The 14495-nt window shown below is 36.3% G+C and overlaps 1 protein-coding gene across 2 annotated transcripts in view; it reads left to right on the forward strand.

Moving 5' to 3' along the window:
- The window catches only part of ANK2 (ankyrin 2), a 226624-nt gene that overhangs the window by 52726 nt on the left and 159403 nt on the right, over positions 1–14495 (forward strand). For both annotated transcript variants that reach the window (XM_080796920.1, XM_080796921.1), the window contains exons 3-4: positions 2732–2830; positions 4158–4256. In XM_080796920.1, the coding sequence (XP_080653046.1) occupies positions 2732–2830; positions 4158–4256 (198 nt within the window). The remainder of the gene's footprint in view (positions 1–2731; positions 2831–4157; positions 4257–14495) is intronic.

Consider the following 14495-nt stretch of genomic DNA (forward strand, 5'->3'; position numbering starts at 1 on the left):
GCGGGTGCCTGGGTGGCTCAGTTGGTTAAGCATCTGCCTCAGCTTAGGTCATGATCCCAATATTCTGTGGGATTAAGCCTCCAGTGGGGCTCCCTGCTCAGTGGGGAGTCTGCTTCTCCCTCTCCCTCTGCCCCTCCGACCCCCAATTGTTCTTTCTCTCTCTCAAATAAACAAAATCTTTAAAAAAACATTGTTTTGATTATTTGCAAATATAATCTTTACCAAAATATTACCTCTATGCTCTCTTTAGGTTCATTCATTCATCCAACAGTATTTATGGAGTACATACTGTATGTCAGACATGGGGTGGGCAGAGTCTTAGGTAAATGACGGGATTAGATGTCTCAAAGGTCCTTTCAAACTCTCAAGTGGAAACTTCAGGTGGACCAGAGGTAAAAATTGAGGAAAAGGAAGGGCAACTTCTTATAATAGACATCTGAAAATGAAACATTCTTTAAATATAAGTTTGCTAGGGGGAGTCTGGTGGCTCAATCAGTTGAGGATCTAACTCCACTCTTGGTTTCAGCTCAGGTCATCATCTCCGGGTACTGAAATTGAGCCCCGGGTGGACTCCAGGCTGGGCGGGGAGTCTGCTTAAGATTCTCTCTCTCCCTCCCCCTCTGCCTCCCTCCTGCCCTGCCTCCTGATCATGTGTGTGCTAATGCTGTCTCTCAAATAAATAAATAAAATATTTTTTAAAAAATGAAGTATTAATGTGTTAGGCCATCTAACAACTCTCAGTGATTTTAACATTTGTTTCTTACTGACTGAAATAACAGATCCAACTCGAAAGACATTTATGTAATGGCTCATGACACAGAGTAAAACATTTCTTCCCGTAAGCAACTTAGGAAAACTAAACAAATGCCATGCTGAAAAATATATAGAATAATAAGATAACAGTAAAGTTAAAGGGTCTAAAATATCGGGTTGATTATCTCCTTAAAAATTCCTACCCTATGATCATACTGCTTTCCCTTCATTGTGTCATAATGAGTTTACTATTTGTGAAGTAGTTTATGTCTATTTAAATTAAGTACTTCCTGTTACCAATGAGACTGGGTGTTGAATAACTCAGAAAACAACTTTGGTCAGGTGAAGAGAGTGGAAAATAATTTTTATTTGTTGAATCATTTGTATATAGTTAACACAGTTAACATTATTTGCATGCTGATAGAACAGAGTCCTTGAACTGTCTTTTTCAAATTTCTGTTAAATTGTTGATTCATTTGCTAAATTTTCTAGGAAGAACAATTTTTTTTTTTAAGATTTTATTTATTTATTTGACAGAGAGAGATCACAAGTAGGCAGAGAGGCAGATAGAGAGAGAGAGGAGGAAGCAGGCTCCCTGCCGAGCAGAGAGCCTGATACGGGACTCGATCCCAGGACCCTGAGATCGTGACCTGAGCTGAAGGCAGAGGCTCAACCCATTGAGCCACCCAGGCACCCAGGAATAACAAATTTTGAAAGTACTTTAATTCTTATCATTTTGTGCCAGTAATATATGGAAACCATGACATGCCTGTATTGATAGTACGGCGATATCTGCTGCTCAAAGTGAAATGTTGTTGAAAACCAGGACCATGTTTGCAAAGGAGAAAAACAAACATTACTTTGTTTTTGAACCAGACATAAAAACCTGAATGCCTTCCATAAGAAAAAAAAGTTCAGTATAAGATATATGGTGACCACAAACAGGAAATTTGTCATTCAGCAATTTGTATATGTATTTGGTTTCCTGTTATGTATTAAAAAACAAAATTCAACCGATTAGATTTGAAGATCTAGTTAGCTTTATTAAACAGTTAATGAAAAGGGCAGTATCCCATCTAGCAAGTACTGGGGAGCTCTAAGAAGTAGTACTAAATGGAAGGTTTTTATAGGAAGGAAGGTGGGGCAAAAAAAATTCTTAGCAAGAGCAAAGTAATGTTCCAGGCAAGGTCACTTTCCCTTAGGGAAAAAGCAGGGAGTCTTAACATTCAGATTACGTCATCTTTCTTTGGGAAATGGAGAGGACCCATGTGACAGATCACCTCATTGGTACTGATCAGGGAATTCCTGATTGACCGATTAAGTCATTTCTGGGGGAGATCAATATAATGTATGTAGATACCATATTTAGTAAAATTGTCAACGAGTTTTTTTCAGTGCTTGGTGAGTAATTTTTCAAGAATCAGATATTACAGTAGTATCAGCTTATAAGGAAAATATTAAATTTGGGAGGAAAAAAATCTAAAGGCAAATTAGTGATATGGTACTAAATGTCTTTTAAGTACAAAGTTGTTATTGCAGAGTTGTTTTACCTTAAAATTATCCTATGGCTTTTTAATCACTTTTTGTGAAAAAGACATTTCCTTCCCATTTGTTAAAAAGTAAGATTTATTTAAACTCCATGTTCTAGAAACTGGAAAGAATTTTATTTCTGGCTGGTGCAACAAATGATACAGAGTTGCTCTTTTTTTTTTCTCATTAGAAGATTATTTCTCATTAGATAAAAAAAAAGTTTGCTGGGATAAAGTTGCCAAATCCACATTTCTAATGAATATTTACCTCTTTTCCTCTGTGAATCACTAACACTGGAAATCCGTGTGTCTGACGAATCTCAAGCTAATGCAAAAAGAAAAAGTACAACCAAGTCTGTCTAGTCTCTGGGTTAGATCCATGCATGAAAATCAGCTACTGTTCACAACCATTATTCTACTTCTGAAGTCTTGTTTGCTTCTCTTTTCAGAATGGACTCAATGCTCTCCACCTGGCTGCCAAGGAGGGTCACGTGGGCCTGGTTCAGGAGCTGCTGGGAAGAGGATCCTCTGTGGATTCAGCCACCAAGGTAGTATTTGTGCTGGGAGAATTTATTTCCTCGGAACAGAGAAAATGACTTAAAGTTGTTTTCTCTGGTTATACATTGCAGAGGTTTGCTGGAACACCAAGATGCTTGACAATGCAGAACTGATATGCAACTCTTATTACTAAACTTTGCAGAAAGTTGGAATTGGTTCATTTTAGGGTTTTATCAAACATGAGACTGAACAATTCTATGTACCTGGTTTCTAATATTTTGTCTTTTTTCACAGAGAGAGTAGATTGATATAATCCTTTATAGACAATAGCACCTATTTTCCTAAAGTTAATTGATTAAAAAAATATAAATTGATGTAGTAAACTTCTCAGTGGAAATGGACAAGTTATTTTCATGCTTTAATTGTTATATCTCATTATATTCATTTAACTTGGTAAGAGAATATGCAGAATCTTTTATACTGTAATGGAGAAGAGTTTGAACCATGGATTGAATTATTGGGAAAATTAGATTTTGTCACTCTAATGTGTGTATGTAGAGAAATTGGACTCCTTTTTAAAGAACTGTACAAGGTGTTTGATATGTTAGAAGCTGTTGGGTTTTTTTGTTGATATTCCTTTTACTAAAATATATTTGAACCTTGTCTTTGGGGCATCATTTCAGAAACAAGAGATATTTTTTTAAAATATCATCAGTGGTGACAAATCCGTGTCTTTGGAAGGTAAAATTTTAATGCGGAGAAAACCAGGAGCCAGTCAGAATCAAGCCTGTTGAGCAGGACTTGAGTGTGACAATATGGTTCTGAGAGAAGCAGAGTGGCTTCAGGCCCTCAAGCCTCCAGCTGGGGCATGATTCTGATCAGGGAGAGTCAAAAAGAGCGCTGGAATAAATTAGGAATATGGCCAGTTAACCTGGATTTCTAACACCTCATGCATGCACAGTTGCCAAAGTGTAGACTGGTCCTGCTCACAATATACAGAGATTCCAGTGGAAATTTAAACACAAAATCTCTCTGGAAATTCCAAAGAAAAGTTAGAATACAAGTTTGCTATAGGCAATAAATTGTCACACACACGCACATGCGCACAAATCCCAAATTTGATTCCATAAGTACTCAGCCTTCTGTGTTCTTAAACACTGCCCCAGAACTATGAAGGCTAGAAAAGGAAAATGCGATTATGGGAGGCTCGGTGTTTTGATGGCAGACAACCATCCCTTCCCAAGGTGGGCTACTATCTTGATAGAAGGACGAGCTTTAACCACTTGAAGTAATTAGCCAAACGGAAAGTGCCTATACATTTGATTTCTACAAAATTTGGAAACCTCTGACATTTCCTATTCTGTTTCTCCAAAACAGAAGGGAAACACGGCCCTTCACATTGCGTCTTTGGCCGGACAAGCAGAAGTTGTCAAAGTTCTTGTCAAGGAAGGAGCCAATATTAACGCCCAGTCTCAGGTATTCCATTCAGATTTTCTCTTGTGGAAATGAATTCAAATTAGAATGGCTCTGTGAAACTGATTTAATGGGTTGAGCCAGCTGTTAGGCGGTAGGTAGATTTACTATAAATACTTCTATTATTTATTTCGGCCAATTATTTTATTAACTCATGCAATGATATTTCTTCTTTCTTTGATGTATCATGATCTCCCTCTTAATATCACTGAAAATTTGACAACAATGGTCTCTCATTCTAAGTGCATTAAAAAAGACTATAAAGTGGTTTTTTTCCACAATGACAGTGACATCTGTGAAATATGAATTATTCATGTGAGTTCTATGTTGTGCTATAAAAGTATTTTCTCTCCTTAAATTTTAAACAGTCTCAGGAGATTAGCATTCCAGTAGGAGATCTGCTCTGAAGTGGGAATCACACTAATTACCTCACACCCCAAATATGGACTTTACAAAACTCCTGAAGGAAGCAGGAAAATTCGTGACCCACAGCCTTGATGCATGTAATAACAATAAACTGGATCCCCATTTCCTGAGTGAAAAAATATTGCTTTGCCCAAAGCTTTACCTTTGGTATCTATTATGTTTCTACGTAGAAACTGAGGTGCCTTTTTTTTTTTTTTTGGAATAGAAATCTGTCAACTGCAAGTTTATTTCTCTCTCTACTTATATGGACCACCAACTTAATAAAATCAATTTTGGTACAATACTTTAAGCTACAGCTTTAAAACTGTATATATTTGAATGAGGTGCATTTCTTTATAAATCCATTTCTTCTCTCTCTTTTTTGAAGTTTTTAGCCTTTCTGATATAACAGGCCATGCCACAGGGACTATTGGCAAAATTAATCAGTTCCTGTCTGTCTATTCTTTGGGATAATCTCACCAGTTTGCTTTTGAAGGCCTCTTTGTAGAAATATCTCTACCTGTTTAGTTCATTCACTCATTCATCATGTAGTCATGGTTCTAGAGGTATAAATGGCACAAGTTCTGGACCCATCAAATACTATGGGGCAAAAGTGAGAATCAGCCCTATTTTCTTGGACTTTGATTATAGGGAAGAACCTGTTGAAATTATGACAGAGAAGACATTATTTTTATTTCTGTAATAGCATACTATTTTTTTTTAAGGATTTTATTTATTTATTTGACAGACAGATCACAAGTAGGCAGAGAGGCAGGCAGTGAGAGAAGGGAGGAAGCAGGCTTCCTGCTGAGCAGAGAGCCCGATGCAGGCTCCATCCCAGGACGCTGGGATCATGACCTGAGCCGAAGGCAGAGGCTTTAACCCACTGAGCCACCCAGGCGCCCCATGTAATAGCATACTATTTTAAATAACCACATTTTTGTTTTAAAACCCATATTTTCTTTTAAAACCCAAATAGGCATCTCTATTTTAACATTTGTTAAAAATATGCCATATTCTAGAAACTTCACTAAAAGAACAAAATTTTTTTAAAGATTTTATTTATTTAAGAGAGAGAGAGAGAGAGAGACTGAGAGAGAGTGCATGAGAGGGGAGGGATAGAGGGAGAGGGAAAAGCTGACTCCCCACTGAGCAGGGAGCCCAACTCCAGGCTCCATCCCAGGACCCTGGGATCATGACCTGAGCCAAAGGCAGCTGCTTAACCGACTGAACCAGCCAGGCGCCCCTATATGAAAAAAATTTTTAAATTGTTAACATCTGTAAAGAATTCCCATATATTTTATAAAGTATAATGGCGTCTTGGTCTTAGAGACAGAGGACTTGCAAAAGATTTTACTGCTCTAAAGTAAGGGATTAAAACCTTTTCTTTAGAATAGCAAGAGAACATCTTTTTGCTCTAGAGCAAAGATTCTCAAACTTTAGCTGGCATCCTAATCACCTGCAGGGCTTGTTGAAACCCGTGATTCTGGGCCCAACCTCAGGTTCTGATTCAGTTCTGGAGTGGGACCTGAGAATTTGCATTTCTCGCAAGTTCTCACATAATGCTGACGCTGCTGGTTCAGGAACACTGAGAAGCACTGCTTTAGAGAATGCAAGAGAAAACTGGGTATAAGGACTTTGCGTTAAGATTCACTAACTGTAGATCTGACTACGAGCATAAATCAAGAGTTTGTGTATTTAGGAAGCATGGAAATGAAAGCCTAGTCAAGTTTGACTGCCCGTAGGAGGTTTCTTTTAATGGAAAGTTTACCTGCTAACTGTTAGTGCTCTTAGTATCTATGAAAAGAGCTTAGTTACTTTTCTCAAAATGACTAGTTGAACATTGCGATTTTGTAAAAGTTGATAGGTAGAAAATCCTGTGAGATAAATGCTTGTTAAAAGTTTTATCAGTTATCATACTGTGATTATTGGAAATGTATATGCTTTGGAGAGTTTTCAAGGAGAGTAAGTTAAAACCATTTAATTAGTAATTTGCTTTCAAGAGTCAATGAGCTTGTTCTTTATAGCCATAATCATGCCAGTTGATAACAGATCCTATAGGAAGATTTATATTGTCATTGAGAGACTAAAGTAATCTTTATTTGTATTGTATTTAATTCACTCAATTTAGATTCATATTATAGGGAATTCTGACAAATAGCTTCAAACTGATTTTATTTTGTGAGAAAGTTTTGGAGAAAAATTAATAATTAAAACAGGGTGTTTTTCTAAATGACTAAGTGATTTGATAAGCCCTCTAACATTATTTACTATATTGAATTTAGGTGGCCTTTACTACCAATTAACAAAAAATACTATTACTTAAAATATAATTTAATGATTGAAATTAAGATACAGGAATTTATATAAAACAGGTTGATTATTTTGTTCCTGTGTGTGAACAAGTCTAAAGGCATGGTTTCAAGGGCCATTGAGAGAGGATAGGAGTCCTTATCATACCTGATTCTCATTAGTCCTGTCTTGTTTAAGATAGAGATTTCTTACATGGTGACAGTGGACCTCAGGTGGATGGGTAGGACTATGCCCATGGTAGACAGACACTTCCTTTTGAGAATCAGAAAAGGGTCATAGGAATACCAAATGCTCAAGATAAATTTTGAATTTTATACTCAAATTATACCTTCTATATCTTTCTGAGAACATAGTGCAAGGCAGATGCAGGATATTCTGTTATTATAGGAGCATTGATAGCTGCATAGTACTTTACCTTCGACAAACTTCTGAGTGATTTGGAAATGCACCACTAAGATTATTGAATCAAGAAGGTCAAAAGCTCTCTGGAAAGCTCCAAGGAATAAGTGTTCACTAAACATTCACAGGGCTCATAGGTTATGGAAAGGTACACATATGTGGATTTTTCTGCGTTCGCTACCTAAACTGTAAAATCCATGGGAGGCTTAGCTTTACATAACACAGTGCCAGTTTTGGTAGGCAGAGTCCTTAACTCAGGAAGAATTCCAGAATACTAGCAGAAGGAATTTAAGTATTTTAGGTAGAATTATGTGATCAATATAATAACCCTCAACCCATGTTTAAGTTTCTGTGCTCAGCGGATGTAGCAGTGTGGTCCCAACTGAGTCGATTCTCCGTATGATTTTAAATATTGCTCAGTCTATGTAGCTCCGTGGCTTGGTTCTTTGCTCTCCTGGATTCAGTAGCATGGAGATCTCATTAAGACCTCCATGAAAGCTCTTTGGTGGAATAATGGGGCTGGAAGTTAAATTAGAATGATTGCAGGAATGCTATTTGCATTGAGGATGGTTGCTTGCTTTCTGACACATCTTTACTCTCCTACAATCTTTATTAGGCATATTAACATCTTGTAGACCATCTTACAAAAGTAATGCTGGGATGCTTCCTAGCTACTTGTACTGGCATTTGTTTGTCACTTTTATACTCTATAAACCTATTAGAGATACAACTTTTACTTATATTTATTATTTATTTATTTATTTATGATTTTACTTATTTATTTTGGAGAGAGAGAGAGACAGAATGTGCATGAGTGGGAGGAGGGGCAAAGGGAGAGAGAGAGAACCTCACGCAGGCTCTGCACTGAGCTTGGAGCCCAGTGTGGGGCTGGATCTCACACCCTGAGATCATGACCTGAGCCGAAACTAAGAGTCAGACATTGAACCAGCTGAGCCAGCCAGGAGCCCCAGAGATACAACTTAAAAAAAAAAAATTGTTCCAATTATATATTATAAAAGAAACTTTGAAAAAATTTTTAAAAAGACTCTCAGACTGATGCGTTCCTTTAAATTTTTGTAGCACTTTTTGCCTGAGTGATATTTGCCTACCTCAGGTTTATTTTTTGTGATATATATCTACAGTTTCTGCAAGGTAGTATATTTCTTGGGAGAGGGTGATTTTTCTCACTCTTTTTTACATTTTTAGAATTTGATGTAATACCTTGCACATTTATGACTGGAGGGTAAACATACACATGTGTATTCTTTCTGTGTAAGAATAAGCTTTGTTGTGTATTCTAATCATTCTTAACTGTAGACATTAATAACAGTACAATAAATAATATTGACGGCCAGGCACTATCTCCGGTGTGTTGTGTACATTCTCCTGATCTTCATTTATTCTGTCATTATCGATGACAGACTGAGACAAAGATAATTCACTCACTTGCTTATAATCTTCATCCCTGGGCAAAGCTGCTTCTCAGCTCCTATAACACTTGTACATTCCCTACAGATCCTATAAAACAGCTTTTATCCTTCTTTCTTCTTCTGGCCCAAACCCTATTAAGGTGCAAGTAAGCAGATTTTCCTGAAGTAGCATCCATGTGAAAGGTGTGAGATGAAGGATTTCCCCTCAGTGTTTTCTGTGAACTATAAATGTGATAGCTCTGCAAAAATGTTCCAGACATGAAGAGATTCTGTTGTTACTGCCAAGGAAATCTGGGCTGAGAAATTTCCCCTCTTTAACTTTCTTTACAATAAAATGTCACTTTTTGTTTCTCACACAAGAGTATTTCTCCTTTAGATTTTTATTATATTTTCTAATGTAAAATCATTAAAATCAGAATGTCCCTTGTAATAAAATAGTTATTTTAAAAATATCCTTTTTTTAAAAACATGGCAGGCTAGTTCATGTGATGCATATTTTATTTACTACAGTGATAAAAAGCATACTGGATTTTAGAATATGTAATATCTCCATACAGCAAAAATTAAGTGAAATCGTGGAATATGGGTATGGTAAAACTTATCAACCATAGCTTTCTGACTATCTTTTACCTTATACAGTGGGTCCTGGGGTGTTTGAGTTCCCTAATAGTTATAGAGAGAAAGGAGAATGTGATTTTGTTAGAAGAAAGGGTGGGCCAGAAATTCCCACAAGACTCTTTAAGTGGAAGTATGTGTCTAGGAAGGTAAGAGTGGGTCCGGATAGATTCCAGATGCCACCAAATTACAACCCCATAGTAATACCTTACACTCAGCCTCTTAATTTTAAAGTGTATTTTTTATGTGTTATTTAATCTCATTTTATCTTTACACTGATGTGAATTAGCAGCAATTACTCTCATTTGGATAGAAGGAAAACTGAGACACAAGCAGGAAATCTAAGGTCTCGTACCACATTAGTGATGGAGTCACAAACACAGGGCCATTTGGAATGGACACCTTCCTTCCAATAATCTACAGAGTTCACTGGTTAAAGCTTTCTCCACAATTTCTGCCTCTTCTGGGGGAGGTTCACGGTGTTACTTAGCCCCCACAAGAGTCAGGTTCCTGGTTTAGAAACAATCCATTCTTTCCAAGTCTAACTGCTCAGATGCTGGAAATAACTAAAAGCATCCCACAAAAGCTAGGCATTTGCAAGTAAAAGGGGTTCATGTACACTGGGACACCTATCCACACCTATCCACACCTATTTCACTCAGCCATCCATTCTCTTAGTGTTCTTTTATCAAACACAATTCTTAATCCAATGGAAAGCTTAAATATACTTCCTGAAGTTTAGTTTGTGATATCTTTTTGATACATTTTTCTTATCAGTGGTTGCATTGTTCTACTTTTTAAAAAATTTCTTATGTTTCAATATCATGAGGATTCTAGGAGCAGTTTTTTTTTTCTTTTCATTTTATTTTATTGGTGAGTTAGCCCAAATAAGATATTGTGACTTGGTTTTCTTCATACCATATTTTACTCAAAATTTACTTCTATTTTTCCTGAATCCTTTTGCTGATTTATGTTCACTACTCCTTGTTCTTTCAATCCTGGAAATTTCATTCCAAAAAGAAAACTTTCCTATTAGTAACACAACATGATTAGATTTTATTTTTTTAACTTTTAGATTTTTAGACCATGCCCATTAATGGCAGTTGCAAGATTACATGATCATTAGTTATACCCGTAGAATTTAATGGGTGCATGTGCCCACTATATGCAATGATAAATATCTTATGCAGATTTTTTTTTCAATATTTTTTTTCTGCATTGGCCCTCACCCACTGTTACAAATAATTTGAATTGGGCTGTGCAGAGGAAGAAAACCTACACAGTTGGCCAGCATACCCATTACACTGAATTGCTTCCATATGGCCATGGAGCTATCCCTGGCTCTCACAACAAAAACTCATAATGGAACATTCTGTTCAGTCACACACACACACACACATACACATGCACACACATACACACAGTGTATAAAATGGGATCTGGAATCACAGATTCAAAAAAAATTGTTTTGGGGACGCCTGGGTGGCTCAGTTGGTTAAGCAGGTGCCTTCGGCTCAGGTCATGATCCCAGCGTCCTGGGATCGAGTCCCACATAGGGCTCCTTGCTTGGCGGAGAGCCTGCTTCTCCCTCTTCCTCTGCCTGTGCTCGCTCTCTCTCTCTCCCTCTCTCTCTCTGACAAATAAATAAATAAAATCTTTAAAAAAAATTGTTTTGTTTTCAGCATTTTTTCCTCCAAATGTATACATATTCTTTCTTAATAAGGTTCTTGGTTGTTTTAATTAAGAAAATTATTGTAACATAAATTCTCTGAAGTTAAGGTGAAAGCATGTACTTGCATTTGGCCGGGGATAAGAAAGAACTTAGGACACTAAGAGCTAATAAAATAAAGTCTAATCATGTTTGTGTTACAGAACCTTTTTGACTCTGCAAATCAGTTTATTGGGTGATTACACATTTGCAAATGCATCTGTGTTGCTTAGCATTCCAAGTTAAACAAAGGAAGTATGCTTTCTCCAATTCCTCATTCTCTGATATGTTTAGAGAAATGATGAGAATTGACGTCTTTAAAATTTTGCATAAAATGGAATTATTATCTCACATTCTAGTAGAATTTCAACATTAAAAGTTCTAGTCTTTTCATACACACACATACACACGCCTGAAAAGACATGATAATATTTTCATTTGTAATAAAATAAACAAGGTTCCATTTTTGAAAGAAAATTAATACATGCATATTTTGTCTTTATGTTCATTTATCTGGGGACAGGTGGTATGAAAAGGTTGAATACTCATTATCAGTTTGTCCTGAGACTTGAATGAAGTTAGACATAAACATCATTGAATCTATATCTATGGTAGATGTCCTATTTATTTCTCACTTCACAAGCCTATCCATGTCCACTGTTATTGTATTTTAAAGGAACTACATTTGTAGAAAGGTAAGACTTGTAGAGAGAAGACTAAAATGGCTAAGATGACTCTACATTTCTCTTAATAGAAATCGAGTTCAAATTTCATACAGAAAGAAGACCCTTCTTTTTCTATCCTTCAGAGTTAAAACGGAGGATAAGCAACTCTGGCAGCAAACAGTTAAAATAGTCTTGTAGCACTACTTACCTCAGATCCCACAGCACAGCATATATGTTCCACAGCAGGTAAGATGCTAGGAAGACCTCAAAGCAATGATCCTTCCAGGCAAAGATCACAAAATAAAACAAAAATGTGAAAACATGACACTAAATAAACTAAATAAAACTTGCCGATGGAAAATTGAGAGTAATCATTCACTCCGTCTGTCACTCACCAGGTATTTGTGTATTCAACATGTGCTCACTAATATTTGCTAGAGATACAAAGATGGGGTTGGGAGTGGGAGAGACCTGAGGAAGTGATGGCTGAATTGATTTCTGGTGTATTTTTTTTTTTTAATTCATAGATAATTTTATTTTTAAAATCTATTTTTTCCAGCTTCAGTTAAGTATAATTGACAAATAAAATTATAAGGTATCTGAAGTGTATAATGTGATGATTTGATATATGTATGCATTGTGAGAGGCGGCCAGGTTAATTAACATGTTCACAGCCTCACATGTACCTTCATTTCCCTTTCTCTCTCTCCCACCCCCTCTTTCATGAGAATATTTAAGTTTTCCTCTTGTAGCAAATTCCAATTGTACAGTACAGTGTTATCAACTATATAGTAATCATGTTATATATTAGAGTCTTGGAACTTACTGGTCTTATAACTGAAAGTTTGTGTATTTTATCAGCCTCTCCCAGTTTCCCTCACACCCCCCCGCCGCTCCCCCTGCCAACCGCACTACCCCACCCCCAGCCCCATCCCAAGCCCCTGAGAACCATTTTTTGTACTTTCTGTTCCTGTAAGTTCAACTAAAAAAAAAAAAAGAAGAAGAAATAGATTCCACATATAAGTGATACCATGCAGTATTTATCTTTCTCTGTCTGGTTTATTTCACTTAGCATAATGCCCTCCAGGAACTGTTCTCTTACAAAAAGGAATTAACATAAAAATCAGGGAAAGAGGAGATGCAGTGTGCTATGGGAAAATGAAATAACATAGGCAAGAGCCTAAAAGAAATCTGGGAGCTGAAACATGAAAGGGAAATGGAGTATATATGAGGCTGAGAGAGAAAATCAGATTCTGCAGCACTCTGTGGGCCATATTAAGGATTTTGTTTTAAAATGTTTATCCTAAGCCCAGTATGAGGTAGAGGTGGGAGGTAGAAAAAGATGAAATTTGGATTTTGAAAAGATCACCCCAATGCAGTTTGGAGAATGATAAAAGGGGCATCATCATAATAGAACCTCCCCCATAGAGGTTATGAGAATTGAATTAGTTAATCCATGTACAGCACTTAGAACAATGCCTGGCATAAGAACTCAATGAATGTCATTGTTAATAGATTCACTGATCGCTCATTTATGCAAGAGCATTCGCTCTGTATGCCCTCTGCTCCCTGTAGCACAGAGAAGATGGCAACAAAGTTCCTTGATGTAGCTTAAGAGAGTGCTACTAAAAATGAAATCTGTAGCTCCTATGACTGGTTCTTTTCACCTGCTTTTTGGAACACTGTCAGTTCTGGTGCATGAAATTACATGATCCTAAACACCAATGCAATAGTAACAATAGTTTAAGTAATTTAGTAGTGAGGACATTTAGAATGTAGACATTGACCACCTACAGACACAGGCAGCTTCAGGCAAATGGATAAAATATGAGAATTCTCATCTCAGATACATATGCTGGGTGGTAAAAATGAAAGTACAACTAACAATATATGGTTTTAACCAAGTATTATTTTTGAAAACACTTTCAGAGGGTAATCCCAAATGTGGAAAATTCTACATAGATTATCATAAGCTAAAAAAGTATTGTTTATATCTAAGACAATATATCCATGAATCTAGTGTAGAAATAGAAGGTGTGGAAAAACAGCTTTAAATTGCTGTTTTAAAAACATCTGATGATCTTGATAGATCTGGGTTGGTTTTCTTTAAATTCCATTCTACATCTTTTATTTGGGCAGTTACCACTTTTCAGGACTAATGATAGTAACTTTATGGGTCATTTTAGTTCTCTATTACAGATATTTCTGTGCCTAGTATTTTAATATTATTTTAAATGATGTATTTAATATATATTCAAATTAATAGATTAAATTTTATTTTTAATAACTTAAAGAAGTTGCCCAGCTAGGAATATCAGGCTGCTTCCTGAGGAAATATACAAAAAGTGCTGCAAAAACTGGCAAGGATTCTCGTCAGTGATACTATCAACATGGTGTTCAAGCCCTCGCCAATATAATAAGAATAAGAGTGGAAAAGGAAAAGATGAAAATGTTGTTTTATACAGAGTATGTGATCATTTAGATAACTCAAAAGAGTCTGCAAATCAACTAAGATATTTTTACATTAACTAATTTATTAAAAGCCTACTGCCTGCATAATTCTATCCTATGCATGTCACAGACTTGCACTTTCATGTTCTTTGGCTAAGATTTTCTTCTGCCTAAAAGTTGAAATGAATTGCTCTTTTAAAAAGTTAATACTAAGACAGAGTACTAAGTTCCACATCTAAAAATGGTAGCACTTTGA

This window comes from Martes martes (assembly GCF_963455335.1).
Source record: "Martes martes genome assembly, chromosome: 2".
NCBI lineage: Eukaryota > Metazoa > Chordata > Mammalia > Carnivora > Mustelidae > Martes > Martes martes.